We start from the raw sequence: 19,943 nt of genomic DNA on the forward strand, positions 1-19,943 counted from the left end.
ATAAAACTGAACCATTCTTTCACGGTCCCCTTTCCCCCCTCCGTTGTGCTCGCGCCTCGCCCCCAAAAGCCTCAACCTTCTTTCGGAGAAGATTTCGTGTTATAGGCTTTGGCCTTCTGACCACCAACTACCAGCCGCTTCGTTTTTATTTGGTTCATATAACAAGCGGAGAAGTGGGAGGTAATTGGGTTAAGTACCCGATCTTTCTTCTGAGAACGAGAGAATCCCACTAAACGCCTTCTTATAATGATAGACTATCAGGCGGCTCCCGAACTGCATCATCTTTAGCGCCCTTTTATTTTAGCGCTGGGGCCTGAAAAGCCGGAGCGCTGGGAGAGGCAGCCGGCCAGGAAGGGTTAAAGAGCCCCGGGAAGAGGAACCGGCGAGGGCAGGGCAGGCAGGGCGCTGCTGTCTGGAGAGCTCCTCTTCCCGTTAAACACAAAGGAAAGAGCCCAGGGAATCCAAACCCAAATCCACTTGTAATCGCACGAGAGAATCGCGCATAATTACTGGAGCAACCTAGATTAAGATTGATGAGCCTTTAAAGCGCCGTTTCGGATCGATCCCCTGCCCCTAGCAGGAGCCCGGCCGTTACGGCAGCCTGCCCAGCGGCGCGCCAGGACAGCGCTCCGCCGAGAGCGGGAGGCGACGCGGGGGGAGAGAGCCAGCCGAGCCCAGCGCATGTGATCCGGATCAGCTGACTGGGGTCAAGAGGCCAGGGTGGCCTATTAGGAGAGAGAAAAACAAGAAAATGAAAGAAAATAGAGTTTGTATCAATATTATCCAGCCCCTGGTGGGCTTGCCTGAAAGCTGTCATAGGCGACAAACGGAGCGTTGCTTTGGACTCTGCAAAGGGACGCGCGGGGGGGGGGGAGGGAAGAGGCGATGCCTGCCGCTAGGAGGGAAGTTAGCACGGAAATCAGGGCTGAGCCACTCACGTCAAGCAGCTGGAGGGTACATGCGAGTTAAGTGGGTGGTGAGAAGTGGGCCTCCAGAAATCCGTGGGTACGCGGGGAGGGAGCGCTCCATTGCGGCTCTGAGCCCAGGCCATCACCAACTTTAGCCAGAAAAGTAAGGCGATGGGGTGGCTGGCAATTTAACCCGGCCGCTGGCAGAGAGACCCACATTTGAAGGGAACACATTAGAAAATTGATTCTCCCCCCCCCACCCTGCTCCCCAGATTAAGGAAACTGGATTCGGCAGGAAGGGGCAATACTTAGTTATTCTAGCTTCTAGAAGGTATTATATTTTGGATTTCTTGAATGGATATCTGGATTTATTTATCCGTTTCATTTTAGGATTACACCTTAATTTCAATCGTGATCGTTATCTCAGTTTTTTTTTTCATACGTTTTGCATAGATGGAATATATCATATAATACAATTACATAACGAAATCCATGAGCTTTGATTCCCTCTTGTTGTCATGCTGTATTTACATCTTATTAGTAGCAATAATCATTGCTATCTTATCTGAGAATAACTCTGAAAAGCATTTCCCTATTTTTACCATTGTTAGAAATATCCACTATTTAGTTTCAGGATTCTCTTGCTAAGATAAACTTGACTGCATTTTGCTCACATTTATTTGGAAACAAGACTTAATGAAATCGGCACATATTTCTGTCAAAATCGTCGTTTATGTTCAGGAAATCAAATTAATTTTGTTAAAATTGCTCAGTTATTTTTCAGTGGCTTTCTGTTTCAAAAATAATTCTGCCAGAAACCAGATTTTAATGCCAAGCTTTCCTTTTTTACTCAGAAGTAAATTCTTAGTCCCTGGAAAGGTTGCAGCCTAAGACAGCCTGTTTAGAAATTAAATGGTGGCGGCTAAGAGAATATTTCTTGGGAATATCTTGGGAGAAAAATCGATTTGTGATTTTTTTTTTCACAATGTACTGTAATAGCTACTTTTTTTTTTTTTACAAATATGTGAGCACACCCACACAAACAAAACAGCATCAGAAGCTTTGCAGATGGTGATATGGTGTTGAAAATGAGCCTTGACTAAAGTGAGAGATAATAATAAAAATTAAAATATGTCCTTGCTGATGGGACACTGCAATGAACTGATTTTGGAACTAAAACTAAAAGAAGCACAATTAAAGGCAACCCTGATTTTGCTCTAGTCATCTTCAATGGGACTACTAACACGGTTTGATAAAGATACCTAAATATCCACGATTCATAAAATATTTTCAGTTATGATTTATTTTCCCATGAAAGAACACTTCCCAACCAGACCCCGCAGTTTTGGAGAGTCCGAGGTCTCGCATTGAGTTTGGATTAGAAAACCCAGGCAATCTTGTTTCATCTCCCGCCGTCCCTGTGTCGGAGCACCCTTTGGTGCAGCGCAAGGTCCCGCTTTAGGAAACCCGAAGCAACCAGCCTGCTGGCGGCCTTGTCCCCCGAGTACAAAAGCTGTGCTTTCATTTTCGGCGAAGGAAAGGGAGCAGGGCACATCTGCCTCCGAATTGCCGCATCCTGACGTCGCCGCTCTTGTCTTGCAGGGCCCGTGGTCCTCAGCACACCGGCGCAGCTTATAGCCCCAGTGATAGTGGCCAAGGGGACGCTCTCCATTACCACCACCGAAATCTACTTCGAGGTGGACGAGGATGATTCGGCCTTCAAGAAAATCGACCCAAAAGTGAGTAAAGCGCCGGGAAAGGGAGAGCGGCGGGTGGTTTGGCTACAGCTCTCGCTTGGAAGAAGGCTGAACGGGCGAGGGAACCGTCCACTGCTCCTTCTCTTTCCCCTTCCTTCCTCCTGGATCCTTTACAGCTATAACGGATATAAAATCCACGATTCCTTTTATCAGTCTCCCGCCCCCCTCTTCCCCCCCCTCCCAGTCCTGCCAGCCTGGGGTCTTTGAGCGAATGTGGGCAGTTTTCGCTGTTAAGCCAACTGTTTGGTTTTCCCTGGAGGTAACGGAGGGTCCCCACACTGCAGACCCGACCCTTGAACATAACAACTTCAGACCAGGCGCTTCCTTAGAACTAAGAGAAGATAAACCGCCCCGTTTCGAGGACCTCATTTTTCGGAGGCGGGGAGGGGGGTGTGCGCTCCAGAGGGAGAGGAGGGGTTGTTGAACGGGGGCTTGGTATGAAAGTAGAGCCAGGATCCTGCTCAATTTTCCGAGAGCGGAAGCAGAGAGTTCTGCCTTAACGCCGATCAGCAGCAGCGGTGCCGTAAAGCAGGAGCCGTGTTCGTCCCTCCTCCCCGGCCCCCCGGCCCCCGCCCTTACATGGCTTGAACAGTGTGGAAGGGGTAATTGCGTGTCTGGAAGTCATGTCCGTAAAATGCTATCTAAACCTTCATTAACGCTGGTTTAGAAAAGAAAAGGTGCCAGACTGATAGTATAGCACAGTAGGCTGCATTTCAGTGGAGATTTGTTGTTCACCTTTTGGTTCTTGAAAGCGGAGTCAGGAATTAGCTGCGGTTCACTTCGCAGCTGTTTGCTCCTTCTGATTTTGGCCCTTGGGTTTAAGCATGCTTTAACTCAGGAGGAAAGACTCGCCCCCCCCCCCACTTGTCTACCTACAAAGGTAGCGCTGAAACCTTGGTGAATGCGGCCGGGCACCTTCGTCCCAAAGGGCGTCCGGAGAAGCCGGCGCTTGTCTTTCCCGATTGCAACTGGCTGATGACCAGCTTAATGGGCTTTAAGTTCAAGGAAGAATGAACCGTAACCTTGGGGCTGTTAGATCCATCTCTGCCCTCTATATAAATTTCACAGGTTTCCCTCCCTTTTCTTGAAGTGCTAATTTTGTGGCCAACTAGGCCTCCGGAGGTACAGATTCTGAGAAAAACAGGCAGCCAAGTCTAGTAAATCCTTGATGAGCAGATTTATTTCCTAAGAGGTTGTAAAAATGTTACTCGGTTAATTACCATACCGTCCTGTGTGGCAGATGTTGATGGGGTCTGAGACCCGTTTTGGGGCTGTTATCCCTTTAAAAAAAAACCCATAAGTAAAATCCCACCGGAGATTTAACTTACGTTCCTTGGGAAATGCAGTACCATCCCATACTGAATCCAGCACTGAAAGCTTTGGCCATATTTTTTCTTGTATTTATTAATTTGTAATTAAATAAAAGCAACAACAGAAATTTAAATCACAAAAAGTAATTATCCAGTGTATTTCAAGTGCATTTTTCCAATATATAATTCCAATATTCACAATTATATAGACAAGGTCAAAATTTCTTCTGAATATATTTAAATAACATTTCAAGTATATTTATGGAATGTTACAAAGAGAACAAGCAATATATTTGAAACCAAAATGTAAACTTTTAAGTTTAGACACTTCAAAAGACAAGAAATATAAAGTACCATGATAAAAATGTACCTTTTGAAAGGGTATCTTCTTGTGAGCAGAAAATGTCTTGAAGTATCCAACAATGGCAATTTTAAACTTTTTCACCAATTCACAAAACACTTAACATCCACAATTTCAAAGACAATGCCAGATCACAATAATTCCATACAATGTTTTAAAATGTACAGGGGTGGGAGGGGAGGGGGAGACAACCGCGGTAGGCTTGTTTGCTTTTCTTTGTTCGGGTGGCCTCGCGCAAAAAATAAAAAAATTTTTAAAAAAAATACTGGCCTGGTTAATATAATCCCCCGGTCTGGTTTCTGTTCAGCAATGCTCGCAGGCAGGCTGAAGTGTAGCCGCTATTGCCTCTCCCCAGGTGATAATAACACTCTTTGTTTTGTTTTTCCGAACGGGACGTGGACGCCGGGTTGGTGACAAGTCGTAATCCTTGCGGTGCGCTTGGCCTGCGGGGACGGCCTCTTCCTTCTGTTGCAGGCTGGCGTTTCGCGTGGTCGGCTGGCAGCACCTGAGTTTTCCCCACAGAATCCTCGAAAGAGAAGGAGGCGGCTGAATAGTTGAGGGCTGCGTCTCCTCGGCCTCCTAAAGTTTTTCCAAACTTTTGGGGTTGGTGAGTATTTCCCTCGCCAACCGCCACGTTTGTTTGGCTGCGTTTTCCAGGGCGGAGTGAGGTTTGCCTTGGAAGAGGTCTAAGTTAGGCAAGAAATAATGCGGGCAACGCCTGCACTGAAGGCAGGAGATGAGCTGCAGTAAAATCCCGTTGAGGCGGTCGCCCAGGCAAGACTCGTCCCAGTCCGATTCCCGCGGGTGCTTTTCGCACTCGTAGGAAACCAGGGTCTTCATGTGGTAGTTGTTCAGGGGCTGCCCGGGTAGTTCCAGGTGGCGATCCCGCAGCGTTTTGAGGATCGAGAGGCATTTCTTTCGGCAACCGCCCATTTGAAGTCTGTTCTCGGCCTCGGCGAACTGCAAGACCCAGGCATCGCTCTCGGCCGAACTCTGCTTGCCCGCCAGCGAGTGGCATTCCTTGGATAGGAGGTTGAAGCCTTCGGCTTTGACCTCGGCCACGCGGTTCGGACCCGGCCAGGGGATGTGGGGCAGGGGCCAGTGGGCAGCGCTTCTGGGCCAGATCCCGGTGCATTTAAACGCCGGCGTGATCTGCACCACGTATCTATCCCGGATCCGCAACTTCACCTCGCTGGTGTCCGCCACCATTTTCACAACGTCTCGGTAGCTGCATTTGTCCACGGCTTGGGCCACCAGCGTCTGAAACCGGGAGCGAATTTTGCGGGCTGAGAGGTAACCCGAGGCCGTGATGAACTCCACCCAAAGGGACATGCTCCTCTTGCGCCCGTCGCTCAGTTTGAGCACCGCGCAACCGGGCAGCGAGCCGTCGTCCACAAAATTGAAAACGCCCATTTGGTTCAGGTAAAGGACCACTTCGAACTCGGTGGGCGAAATGACTTCCAGCCCCTCGTAGCGGTTGTCCATTTCGTTCAAGGAGCTGATGAAGCGGGGCTCCTGCACTTCCACTTCCTTTAGCACGTCCGACACCACTTTGCAGACTTCTCGGATAGTTTTCGCGATGGCCGCTTTCCTGGCTTGGCATTTCTCGTTGTAGTACTTATTGAGATGGTAAACCAGCTTGGCCTGGGCTGCGATCATGTTGGGGCAGAGATCCGGATTGTAGACCGGAGTCTCGCAGTATGCTGTGGGATCCAATGCGGCTGCTAAGGCTGGAGCCAACTTCAGAGGAGAATCAGACTGTCTTACGCTCGGAAACGTAGCCAGAAGGTTATAAAAAAGGCGCTAGGAGGCGGAGGAGGCGGCGGCGGCGTTTCTGCTCCTTTCCAGCTCAGATGCTTTTTCGTGCTGCTGCTAGATGGACCGTTTAGTTCTGGACAGATCTCCGTTCCTTATCAAACACACACCCTGCTTCGATGTGCTCAGATGGGTGCCGTTAAGAGGATCTTTGAACGAACAGCAAAACGCATAGAAATCTGCTGTTAGGGGGAAAAAGTTTTAAAAAGTTTGAACAGATTTAGCAAGCCTTCCAATAGTCTGAATTACATCTCTGGATACATAGATTTATGTGAGCTTCTCTCGGAGTAGCAACCATGTGTGTAGGGTGGCTAGATTGCAAAGGAAGTGCCGGTGCTTCTCTCTCTCGGTGTGTGTATGTATCAGAAGAAGCTGGCTGTTGGTTTGTATAAGAACCCAGATGCACTCGTGTGGAAATTATAAAGGCAGGGCCAGGCAGGCGGGCGGCCAATCGCCACTGGGCTCGTCACGGCAGCCTCTTTCAGCTCCAGCCCGGTTAATTAATCCCTCTCTTGGCGGTAGAGAGAGAAACACACAAAGTAAAGGTAGGGGGCTGATGGCACAGAACGACCAGCCAGGCCGCCTATCCATGGGGAATGATCGAGAGGGCGCTTAAAGGCGGTGCCGCCAGGAAAAGACTTCGAGGAACTCGAAAGGCGCAGTCAGAGCCGCTTTCTGGCGCAAACGGGACTGCAGGTGTCACAAGCCCACCACCATCATTCGACCAGCAAACTGGCGAAGAGGTTCGCTGTTGGAGAAAGAGAGCGGGGACCCTCTGCTTTTCTGAACAGGGCTCAACTGGAGCTGCCTCTTAGCCGTTGGAAACCGCCAGGACAGTTTTCCGCTGGTCAGCTGGCCAGTCTAGTGTTAAGAAGTTTCCTAACCTTGACCTCAAATGCCAAGAGGAGCCTCCCCCGCTCTCCCAAGCCCAGTTAAATAGCATGAAGAGCGATTTGACGGGTCTTAATCGATCGGATGCAAATGTTGTCTTCTTAGATTGCTAGAAGACGAACGAGGTATCCCGTGGACGACCGGATTTGTCAATTTTCCGGACTGAGTTTCTGAAGCCACGCATTCTGGTGGTCAGCACGATTTGTGTTTGTTAGTGATTTAGGTGCATTGTTGTCTTCTTTGCAATTGTGTAACAGAGGTATCTGCAAGAGACGCTGAGTGTTCTGGACATACTTGCAAAAATAAATGTCTTTTAATGATCCGAAGCGGGCAGCCTACCCTCGTGTGAATTCGGGATTAACTAAAAGGACACGTGTGGCAGAGGGGGTGGGCCAGGTTAGCGGAGCTCATACTGGCATTGGGCCCGGGCAGCATTTCTCTCCGCAAGGAGCATCCCAGGAAGAGCTGAAGTGGGGCATATCTGTAGGACGCCTCCCAGCACAGCACTTTGTTACGGGGCGATGGCCCCAGAAAACCGGTTCCCGAGGAGGGGAGGTGACCTGCGGGAGCGTCCGGTACTTGGAGGGGCTTTTCGAAGCCCCGAGGGCCTCTTAAGGTTACTTTAGCGAAATCCGGAAAGCGGGAGGCGCGCATCAGCGAGATTTAAGCCCTCGAAATCAGCGGGACCGTCTTCCACATTATAAAGTCGGGGCTCCCTGGGCAAATGGCCTTCGGCCTTCCGGTCCCGTTTCATTCTCCTGGATGCCGGTGGAAAACATACGGGCTTAATGTGCGCTGAGACTGTTTCAGGGGCTTATTTCCCTCCCTAAAATTGCATTCATGACCCCTCTGGTGTAGCTTTGTAGGATTCACCCTTCAGACGCATCGCTTAAGCCTTCTGCTCGAGCCATATTTTCCCCCTTTCCAAAGCGCCTCGACTTCGAACTCCGACGAACTCTTGATCGTGGAAACACCCGAAGGGTCCGAGGCGAGTCCCCGTGGGGCAGGCATTGAATCGGACGGCGGTGAAGATGCGAACCCTTCGAACGGCCGCGGAGAGCGCGCCGGCCTGAAAAAAACGCCTCCAGCTGAGCCTCGGCGGGTTCGCTGATCGCCCGACGGGAGCTGAGAGAGCCACGTTTTCCCCGAGTCGGCGCTTCTGATCTCTGAACTCCCATCCCCGCTGGTAACGGGCAGCCGGGTAGGAAATGGCAGCAAGGCACTTCCAAACCAAGCTGGACACCTCCCATCGGGACCCCAGGACTGACGTTTTCATTGGCGATTCATCCCCCCCCCTCATTATCCCCCCCCCACGAAAGTTGGGGCTTTTGGCCCACTGGCCAGACTTTCTGGACTGCCCCGGGGAGTCCCAGGCGGCAGGGACCGCCAACAGGTGAAGGGGCGCCTGAGGAGACGTTGCTCAGCCAAGAATGGCGGGCTCTTCGTTGGCCACTTGGCTCTAGCGCGACAGGCCTCCCGTTTCCTTTACCCAGGAAAATGCTTTGGCCATCCGGACCGAGGACCGACCGGGCGGCCTGGCTGGATTGAGCTGGCCGATGGACATAGCCCTCTCCTCTGGCCACCACCGTGAAGGGGGATTCGCGCTGGAGCGTTGTGCCCAGTGGAGGGCCCGGGCCTGCGGAACCCCAGGGAGCTCTCTAGAGCGCGCTTCTGCAGTTGCCTCCGCTTTCTGACGTATCAGGGCTTTCCGATTGCCTTCTCCAATCGCCAGCTTTTTGCTGAAAACATAAAATGCTACGTGACACCAGCCGGCCATTTAGATTCTCTTCTCAGAGGAGATGCAGCAAAGCTCTAACAACTGAAATTCTAAGGCATCAGGAATCTTCCTTCCTTCCTTGCTTGCCTGTTGAGAAAAGGCACACAGTGTGAAGCATTGAGTTACACTGACATTGTAGCAAGACGCAGACCTTAACCCAGGAGTCTAATAAAGTCTCACTAAAATCGGAGAGTTTTTTTTTTTTTTTGCTTGGACTGTAACGATTGTCGGAATGGGCCTAAGAATGTCCTGTTATGCTTCCTGGAGGTAAATATTTCTTGCAGAATATATTCTGTAAATACATTACTGGTGCTTAAAATATAAAATGCAAACCATAATTTATAGGCCTCAGCAATCAAACTGGATTGCTAAGAGCTTGATAGCTTAAACTGCAGTCTTTATATGCGGAAGAGCATTCTCAGTGGGCCTTACTTCTAGCTAAATATGCATATCCCACTGCTGTTACCAAATCCTCTTGAGATCACTAAGCCAAGGTCTGTAGATCAGGTTTATCTTAGGGTTAATTATTATTATTTCAGCATTTGCCACTACTGATTCAAAGGGTTTTGGTATATTTAAGTGTGTTATTTGAGTCAGACAGCTAATACAATAAAATAACTTACAAAACACACTAGTTTATTTCCATTTATATGAAATAGAAATGATCATATTAAATTTCAAACATTTAGGAAGGCACACAAATGAATTTTTAGATATGTAAAACTAGCCAAACACAAGATGAACTCAAGCCATTTATTATTTTAAACTCACTTTAACTGACTAGTCAAATTTTATTAACTTTATTTTAATTTCATGGATCAAAATACCAAGAATCACAGTGCTTTTCAAGTAGGTGGCAGTGGATTGGACTCAATAAATGCTTTCCCAAATGTATTATCTTAAAATAATTGTGCATTAGAGATGCTTGTTTGGGGCTGATATTCGCATAATTTTAAGCACTGTACTTTTTACTTTTCTTTGTCCAATATACCCACTGGATATAAGTTTATGTTTTAATTTTAGTATCATGAAGTTTATTATCAAAATAATTGATAAATGCATTATTGTGTAAAGAATAAAAGGGATAAATATAGTAAAATGTTATATCCTTTTTCCCCTCTCCAGTTGCTTTGACCTGTCCACTTTTGCATGATTTGTTGTAGTTAGAATTTCCAGACATTTATATAAAAATATTTTGTCAAAAATTGTTCCTATATTGTTTCAGAAGCCAAATTTAGTTAAAAATACATGCATACTCATTACATTTATAACACATTTTGCATATTGTGTAGTTGTGATTCTACACATTCGTACTCATGTTTTTTTAAATAACTGTCTATAACACTGAGGAGACAGCACACGAAGTGAGTTATTAAATTATTTATCCCAGTTGATGCAGTGTGTTTGAAAGCTCATTGAATGTGTCTGATTTTAACTGTGTTTTCTTCTTTTCATAATTCATACTCCTGCCACCACAATAAACTTATTTTTTGCAGTAAATTAAACAAACACATATCTACAGACAATTCATTTTATTGATTATTTTTTCCAAAATAAAATAACCAGAAATTTATCTTTCAAGCACATTTGGTGATACTTCTGATTTTTTTTTTTAAAAAAAATTAATTACCATGCCTTTTTTCAAACAGAAGGCTTCAAAGGCTGAAAAAGCAATTTTAAAAGGTTATTTTTTTTCTCAATGCTTTTTGGTTTATAATATTAAAAAATGTATACTGCATCAGCAGTAAATATGCATAATTACATTACAGATGACCTCTTCATACATATATGTATTTGGTGTCTAAAACAGTTCAGGTTGGGTTTCAATGTTCTACAGATTAAGATACTGTGTAATTATAGTTGTCCTGCCTCAGGACTTTGCTACATATACACCCAAGAAAGAAACCTCCTTCCATTCCCCAAAGAGTAAGCATAGCAAATCTTTCATGCATGCCATTCATCTTTGGAAATAAAGTTTACTCAGCTTTCTACATTGTGACTCTGTTTAAGTTGAGTGACGAAAAGGTACTCCCGTCCCATGCTGGTCTTGCTGCCCATTCACTTTGGCTAAGAAGAATTCATACCTTCTTTACCCCAATTACGATGTGATAATGAAGTTCAAGACCAGCTATTGCTTTTTGTCTCCCTTTTTTACCTCATGGTAAAAAAGTGTACAGTGTAGTCAAGGGGAAAAAATAATCATAAAGCCCACCTTGTACACATTTAGAGAGATATAGATCTAACCATATCCTGCATTTTTGAAGTGCAGCATTTTTCCCCCCAATCATTAAAATCCTGATTCTGTCTTTTCTCAGATGATCCTTGAAAAAACCAGATACTACATTTTTTTTGCGGACTGTGTGTAGCTCAGATGAGTTTTTGGGCTATAGATAATCCACAATAATTGTGCTGCTTCAATTCATACAAGTTAGCTACGATCTTCTATCAAAATTCTCATTATAATTCCATGATGACATTTATATTAGATTTATATAATACTAGGTGCAGGTTACACCTAGGTACAGTCATTCGTGTATGTACATTCTAATTCTTCTTTAAAATAAAAATACTGCGTATTGTTGGAATAATTTTTAACCTAAACAATTTTTTGCACAAAGTTACATTTACAAAAAAAGTGAAAAAATGTATCCAAGAAAAGTATGGGGTGTCTACATGCCAGATTTCAGTTAAGCAATCCAACAGTGACATTTAAGAATCCTACTTTGAAAAAGCTCAAGTGGTCATTAAAATCAGAAAGGATTAGTTTCCTTTAATCTGTTGCATCTGCAGTAGGTCACCCAATAAAATTTTCATTACTGTTTTATATTATATATGATTAATCAATAAAATATTCTGTGCGGACCTTGAAAATATAGCAACATGTATTAGATAAACAGTTTTGAAAGCATAAGGTAATCCCTTTTGTAAACATGATTTCTAAAACGTAACGCAGGAAATACATTTTTAGAAAAGCTTTCTGTCATACCTAAAACAGTAGTAGATCGAAAAGGTTTCTAATAATTCTTTTTTCACTATTAGAAGTAGACAGAACTACCTGTTAACAAATGCTAATATACAAGAGCACATCACTAATTGATGTCACTTAATTATTGCAAAGACTAGATATTTGATACCAGGGATTTTTTCCCCTTCAATAGCTTGTACTCTTCAGGGACTAGTATTGGTATTCAAAGACATAAATTGTGAATAGGATTTGTAGATGTGACATTGGGTATTTTGCATTTGACTACCATTCCTAATACCTGTATTTTGATTTAGGAATATATGAAAAAGCTACAAGATTAATTGAGGAAAAATAAAGTCATTGCTTTTGAAATCACTAGCTTCTGGGCATAATTGAAAGAAGTTAGGTGTACGCGAAGTCCTACTAAAACTTTTGTTACGTTCATTCAAGTGTTGTCTTTCTCTAAATCTTTAATAGATAGAATGCCCTTTTTTGAATAAATTATCCATTTATAAATCAGCTAGAGAGATTTGTCCATAATTTTATTATAAGAATAAAAAGATCTTCCTACATAAATCTGTGGAATTATACCCCCAAATATATACAAAAATGTATTCACGTATTCTGATAGTCTTACATATTCAAATTAATAACTGTTATGAGTATTTAATTTTATATATGATAAGCAGTCTTGATATTATTACATAAAGTGCAAGATAGAAAGACAATCAACAAAACACTGCTATTAAAATTATTGGTATCACTATATTCAGTATTGATATGACACAAACAAAATGTTAAAAACTTACATTTATGTAGTTACTTACCATGCACATCTAAATTATATTAAAGTAACCAAAATATCTTTAATATTCCCAAGGCATGTCACAACTTTTGAGCACCACTAATGTTTGGAAATGGAAAGCTGAAAAATTTGACAGATTTTTTAACAGATAGGCCCCTCCAATTTTCAGCTTGTGGTTTTATGACAACTATTTTTGAAATGCAGGTACATTCCAAATGTGGTATATCAAATAATAGAAATATATTTACTTGTTAAAGTACTGAAATTCCACAAGACTAGCGAAATCAACTTGTGTGTACTTTACCAGCACTAAGGTATCTACAATTTTTATGGTTGAGTTCAGAGAAGAGCAACAAAAATGGTAAGGGTCTAAGAGGCTAAATCCTATGAAAAGTGGTTAAAAGAACTTGATGTGCTTACCTTAAATAAAAGAAAAGGATAGACATGATCACACTTTTCCGATATATGAAGGGATGTCACAGGGCAGGGTATGTGAATGTTTTCTCTATAGTTCCTAAGCTAAGATCAATTGGTGGAATCCAGGAGTGATATTGACTTAACTTTCGCTACCGGTTCGCAAATGTGAATGTGTGCGTGTGCTTGCTTCGCGCTCATGTGTGACACCTCTGCACATGCACAGGACCTTCTGCGCATGCTCAGAACATCAAAAATGGGATGTGATGATGTCCAGGTAGGTGGGCGGAGCCTCCAGCAGCCGCCGCTATCAGTTTGCCCAAACCGGATAGAACTGGCTGAATATCACCACTGGTGGGGGTGAAATCTACTTACCTTCTCTACTGGTTCGGAAGTGCGCACTCCGGTCCAAACCGGTCCAAACCGGTAGCATTTCACCCCTGGTGGAATCTTAAGGGAGACAGATCCAAACTTGAGACAAAGAGGAGGTTTCTGTGAGAATTTCTAAGCAGTAGAACAGCCTGTCTCCGGAGATTGTGCATACTCCATCATTGGAGGTTTTCTAGGCCTTTGAAACAAGTAGCTACTTTTCTATGGTATGGGGATATTATGAAAATTCCTGCACTACCCAGGGTGTTGAATATATAATATCCAATATTCCTTACAACTGGAGTGATTGCCATTAATTTTGAAATAAACTGTCCCATAGATTGTCTTCTTTTAATATGAAATGTTGTAATAAAGAAGCTCATGCAATTGTTTCATATCAAAAAGCTTTGGGGTTTCAAGTGACTCTTGTTTGAAAATTTCTTAATTGTATAATGAAATATAAGGTTTATAGCGTGAAATCTATAAAATATATTTTCAAGGTTTATCCCATACATATTATATTTCCACTGAATATAGTTACATTTATTCCTAAATTCATAGGCTTATGCCATCAGTATCTAAAATTTACCAGTTCTGAAAAGTTGCAAGATAGGAAAATCTAATTTAAATTAGTTTATAAATTTTAAATATTAATGGATTCAGTGTACATTTCAAATACCTTTATATTACAGCTCCATGTGAGTATAATTCACATAAGTGTTGTGTTCACAAACCAAACTAAAGAACAAGAATTGTCAACCATGAATGCTATGGAATCATAAATCCTGAAGCATACACTTTTAAACTGAAAATGGTTGCCTTTTCTAAGTCTCAATAGCACTAGTAGACATTTATTGGAAATTATGGTATTTAATATCTGAGAATGCTTAAAATTTGAAGGAATGCTATTAGCTTCCTTTAAAACACTGGCAAGAGAAAGTGCCAATGGGTCACTCCCTGTGGTGGCACTATATTATTTATTATAAATTAATATAAAAACAGTAGCTTTTAACTGATTTTCATATACTATGATGTAGTCTTAGTTAAAATACAGAGAACAAAAGGGCTACTTTAATAATCCTTTTTTTCATCTTTGAAGGTGAATTATCACTAGCCATTACAAATCTTGCTTAGGAGACAATTTCAATATATCAGCTATAAAGGATGATACACAGCGAATAGCTTTCTCCAGAAGACATTTTCCTTTTCTTGTTTGCTTAGACGTAGGTCCTTCTGGATCCAAAGAAATCATTCCAAGATAAATGAGCATAGGACTATAGCCTTAATGCCTGTTTAAAAATAGCCAGTATTTGTGGATTTAAACATGCTCCAGCACTGACATTGTGATGAAGAACTTCAGCAACTGAAAGAAAGAAGAACCTCAAAAGACTAAAAGGAAATTAATTATAATTCAGTGAAGCAGATTGGTGCCAGAACAGTTCTCATGCTTTAAATATTATGCATGCGTATCAAGAATATTTTTTTAAATATCATTTAATCTTTTTATTTAAATCACTTCCTCAAAAACAAACATACCAGATTTCAACCAGGCAGAAGTGTAAATGTACAACACAAACTTGTTCTAAACAACTTTTGAAGTAGGTCGATAGACAGTTAGAAAAAGAAATGTCATCTCCCAATCCCCTCGGTTACTAACTGGATGAACTAGTAGTCAACCAGGAATTTCACGGTGTCAGAATAAACAAGGAAAGAGCCTTGGTGGCACAGCGGACTAAAGTGCTGTTAAGTAGCACTTAGCTGCCAGCTGCCTGCAATTACTGCAAATTCAAATCTCACCAGGCTCAAGGTTGACTCAGCCTTCCATCCTTCCAAGGTAGATAAAATGAGGACCCGGATTGTGGGGAAAATAAGCTGAATTTGTATAAAAAGAACACCACTTGGGGGGGCCGAAAGCCCTACTAAGTAGGTACATACAAAAGTATGAAGGCTGTTGCTTGATGCATTGTAAGCCGCCCTGAGTCTCCGGAGAAGGGTGGCATATAAATGGAACCAATAAATAAACAAATAAAATAAAATAAAATAAAATAAAATAAAATAAAATAAAATAAAATAAAATAAAATAAAATAAAATAAAATAAAATAAAATAAAATAATAAAATAAAATAAAATAAAATAAAATAAAATAAAATAAAATAAAATAAAATAAAATAATAAATAAATAAATGGATTGGAGACTGCTAGTTTCATGTTTACTATGTCTAGGAATTTGATACCTGTGCTTTATGTTTAAAACCTGAAGTAAGCATCAAATATTTTGTTATTCATTTCTTTAACATTCCATGTCAAATAAGCTGCACCATGCTTTCATTTTCAGATTTTTCCTTTTTAGTATTGAACTGGTAACTTTTATTGGCATAATCTCTGGACTATAGATTCCAGAATTACTTCTGTTAGCTTCCTGCAATGAAAAAAGATTTCCCTGAAACTTTGAAAAACTAATGGTTCATTTTTAATAGACTTAGTGTTCACTCTTGATTTCTGTTATATACTATCATATACTTGGCAGAATATTTCTACTTAATTGTATACTAAAGAATTATGACATACAGACGTTATCCGGAATATACATAACAGCTAACAAATTAAAGACTGGATATTTATCTGAAACTACTCCAAGAAGGAATATATTGTTTATATTTTGAAAAAAATATTCAATAAAAGATTTAAAGATGGCCAATACTACAAATCGTAACAATACCAACTTCATACCCAATCTTTATCCCAAACTAATTGCTGTAATGCAAATCTCTTTCTCCTTGAATGTTCTTGAGTTTCTCTGAAGTACTTGGTGATGTCAAGGAAAAACATGGTAGGCAGGAAAGTGGGTACTTTCAAATCAATTAATTGTAAAAGGAATGTATGCATAAATCTTCCGCTAGCCAAAGGTTATATTTAAGTATAAGTAGGTATAATTTTTCCTCTTAGGTATGTTGGAAAGGGATGTAGGATACAATCATTTTTCTGAAGATCTGAGAAAAGTATGCAGTTTGCAAAGAATGTTTAAAAACTTTCTCAAAATAAGTGTAGGCAATGTGAAGTTTTCTTTCCTTATCCAGACATGATGCAGGTGTGCAGATAAAGCTGCCTTTAGTATCAATCAATAAGTTCTGATTATTTGCATCATATAAAAATAGATTTGTAGCTTTAGAATCAGCACTGTATATATCCTTCAGGACAACACTGAATTTAGTAAATAATTAATTGCTAATTAAAATTAATTGCCTGTAACATTTAACAAAATGAATTGATGAGCATATGCATTATCATTCATATATAAACCATCTTCAACAATAGAAACAAGGCACAATTGTTGAACCAAAAATTGGTTCAAATGAACTTTCAGAAAATGTCCAAAATCCTGAATGCATGATTCCCAAGGGAGTGAAATTTGGGGACATTGTGGCTTCTTCAGTGCTATTGGCTGCTTCTGGGCTGGTGCTGTGGTCACATGTTCTTTATTTTCAATATTCCATGATAGTTTCCCAGCCAGTCTCACAATTCCTTGTTCTCCCCTCCACTCAGCAGCCACCGACTTATCTAACGGAAGGGAAGGGGGAAAATTTCTGATGGTTCCTGCCAGCTTCCTACAATGAAACTCAATAGGGAAGCCAGCGAGAATTCAGAAGTCACTTCTGCTTCCACTGCTTTTATGCCTACCCGTGAACATTCTGTTTCTCCATTTAGATAGGGACATATCTCTGAAGTGATGACCCAACAGGAAATGGTTTGTCTAGTTCTTTTAACCAAATGCCAATCCCACTTCTCAGGAAATTATGTGGGGAAAAATATTTTCATATTAAGTAAACATGGTATTAGTTCTTTTGATACAGGATTAAATTCTGAACAATTTTAAAATTTCAAAATGGTCAACGAACCTTCCCTTTAAACCTGAAAAAAACCAAGATTTATTTTATTTTATTTAAGTGGAAAGATTTTGATCAACTAAAATAACCATTTTTCTATTACAAAGTAATGTTCAAGTAGTCCTCTTATACATCATTTCTGACAAAAATAAACATAGATATTATCACATTTACTCTTTTTTCAACAATGGGATAATTTTTGAAGTTACATACTTTTCAGTAAATACCTAAATGACCTTCAATCCAGTGGAACTCACTCAAATCATGTTAACATCACATTGAACTTTTAGCTGAACATATGTTACACATTTACCTCGGACAAAAAACAGTTGATTTTTATCCTTTATTCAATAAAATTGTTTAGTTTAATTTTAATGAGAGTTGCATCATCTGTACTATTAAAAGGATAAAAATAATTTCAGGAATGAACATTCAAGTAAGAATATATATTACAAATGTTTACAGTGTCTGCATTACAATTGCAGAATCAGATCTATAAGAATAAATGTATCACATCTGATAATGTATAACCAAACATAGAAATATGTTTCAATTTTGGAAATCAAATCCTCTTCACTGTTGATTATTCATATATATGCTGCATAGTCTGAGTTCTGGAAGCAATCTCTCCTGTGAAAAAGAAGTCTTCAGCATATACCTAATAAATAGTTATGTGAGTGTGGGGGGAAAATTATTGAAAAGAATAGGAAACCTAAAATGACACTTAAAGCACATTTGGGGTTTAATATCTATCAAAAATCAGATTAATTTCAAGTGAAAACACAAATATTTCAAAAATGTTATCTTTCATAAATAATGCTGAACATTTTTTAGCAAATATTCAACCAAAGGCACATTTTCTTTCCTGGAAATCATTTCTCAAATATATCAACGGCTAACTTAGACCCCTACATGTTTTTGTTAATAATCCTATAAAACAAAATAGTTAGTAAATATAGACTTCTCATTGGCAGTAGGAAGTATATGCAAGTAATCTCACATTTACTAGATTGTCCCTTAATGTTTGTAATTTTCAGCTTACCTCAAGAGATTTCCCTTTAGCAAGGTAAAATAATACAACATATGAAGAATACAGTTGCCTCATTGTATTCATTAAACATATTCATTATTTGTGAGAATAAAGCAGTGTTGGTAATTTATTTTGGCAAAGCTGTGTCCCTTATGGTTGCTGTTTGTGATTCTACCTTTTGATTTGTTTTGCACATTTCCTGACTTTATTTTTAGTGAAATAACATGGAATATTTATTGCATGCAACTTACTACTGGCCTAATTTGCACTTCACAAACAAATGGCATAATTTAATAGATGGAAAGATTCCCCCACCCTACCAAAATTCAGCTCTTCATTTGTTTTGCTCACCATGCCACATTAGCACAGTTTTCCCTTTTGTCCATCTGCCCGTGTACAATTTAGCCATGGGCATCTGTAGACCCTGTGGTGATCAGTATTGCAGCAAAAAGCCATATGTGTTTAAATAAAAAAAAACCTCCTTATTTCATTTGCTGTTTTAACTGGATGGATAACTTTTGTGCCTTAAGTCAGAGGAAGAGAAAATACAAAAATAATTGCTTCTATTCTTTAGGCAGTTTCATTTTCCTTTTCCAATATGGAATGCTTGTCAGATTTCCTGATAAATGACAGTCGGTATTTGCATAGATTTTACATTAGCAGAAAAATTAGTTTATTTGTGAAAAAGTAGTTTACATAATAATGCAAAGAATGGCATAAATCATGTTTATTAAGCTAAGGAAAGAAACTGGAGAAGCCTTTGCAGTAAAGGAAATATTGCCCCATCTTCACTTATTTTAGACTTTATTTTAAATGGAAAAATGCCATTGTAGTCCACCAAGCAGACTTTTTTAGAAGCATTTTTTTAAGAATAGGAATTCCATTTCTGTTATTTAAATATGGAAATCCATTTGCTGCAACTTTCAGTAAATTTGATTTATACCTTATGAATTTTATTTCTAGGCTTTAATAGAAAACTGCTGTTTGTAGATTATGCATAAAGGACACATTTAACATTTCTAATATCTCTACTGATGTCTTGTTATCTAAAGTGTTTCTTTGAAGATTTCAGTTGCTGAATGATTTTCGCCATGACAATAAATTGTGTGGTGTTTTTCCTCATCATTTTAATATGTTCTTAAATCTGAACAGTACTAGTTTCCAAACACATTTTAAAAAAACTGGAATTCAGTTGTGCTTTAAACTATTACAATAGTTTTCATGCAAAAGTACAATGCCTTTTTTAGATGAATAAATGTCCATAATTTTTCAGGGAAAATGTAACTTGTGGCCTAGAGGCAAACACTGTGTACAACGTATTGGGCATTTTTATGCTGTGGAAAATGCAGCTGTATTCAGAGCTGTTGTTTCAACTCGTTTTGCAAAATATCCAGTTGCTGATGAAACTTGCCATCTACCAAAGTGTTTTAAAAAGTGTCTTTGCCACTTCTTGAATCTGGGACACCCTGGGTAGCAGCTGTCATAGCTCAACTAATGATGACAAATATCCTTCTTCATGCAGATTGCAGAGTTTGCTGACTGCTATGATCAGTGAGCCAGATTATCTTTCTCAGTTACTAACTTAACCTTTTAAACTCAAGTTCAGAATGAAATTACTATCTAAATTATTTTCTTTCTCTTTTAAGTGGATACATAA

The 19,943-nt window shown here is 40.5% G+C and overlaps 2 protein-coding genes across 6 annotated transcripts in view; one reads left to right on the plus strand and one right to left on the minus strand.

Annotated features, from left to right (window-relative positions):
- NBEA (neurobeachin) overlaps positions 1 to 19,943 on the plus strand; it is a 365,883-nt gene that overhangs the window by 226,830 nt on the left and 119,110 nt on the right. For 4 of the 5 annotated variants that reach the window (XM_087894770.1, XM_087894771.1, XM_087894772.1 and 1 more), the window contains one exon: positions 2,511 to 2,647. In XM_087894770.1, the coding sequence (XP_087750896.1) occupies positions 2,511 to 2,647 (137 nt within the window). Of the gene's footprint in view, positions 1 to 2,510; positions 2,648 to 8,977; positions 9,087 to 19,943 lie in introns of those variants that run through there. The other variant, XM_087894774.1, reaches the window with a different exon arrangement.
- MAB21L1 (mab-21 like 1) lies at positions 4,104 to 5,995 on the minus strand. The gene has a single exon (XM_034411293.3). It carries the CDS (start codon positions 5,993 to 5,995, stop codon positions 4,916 to 4,918), a length of 1,080 nt encoding a protein of 359 aa, XP_034267184.1. The 3' UTR covers positions 4,104 to 4,915.

The sequence above is a fragment of the Pantherophis guttatus genome, chromosome 5 (genome assembly GCF_059756535.1).
Source record: "Pantherophis guttatus breed Tessera chromosome 5, ASM5975653v1, whole genome shotgun sequence".
Lineage (NCBI taxonomy): Eukaryota > Metazoa > Chordata > Lepidosauria > Squamata > Colubridae > Pantherophis > Pantherophis guttatus.

Coding starts and splice junctions, on each gene's coding strand:
- MAB21L1 (XM_034411293.3), bottom strand. CDS start 5,995: ATGATCGCAGCCCAGGCCAAGCTGGTTTACCATCTCAATAAGTACTAC.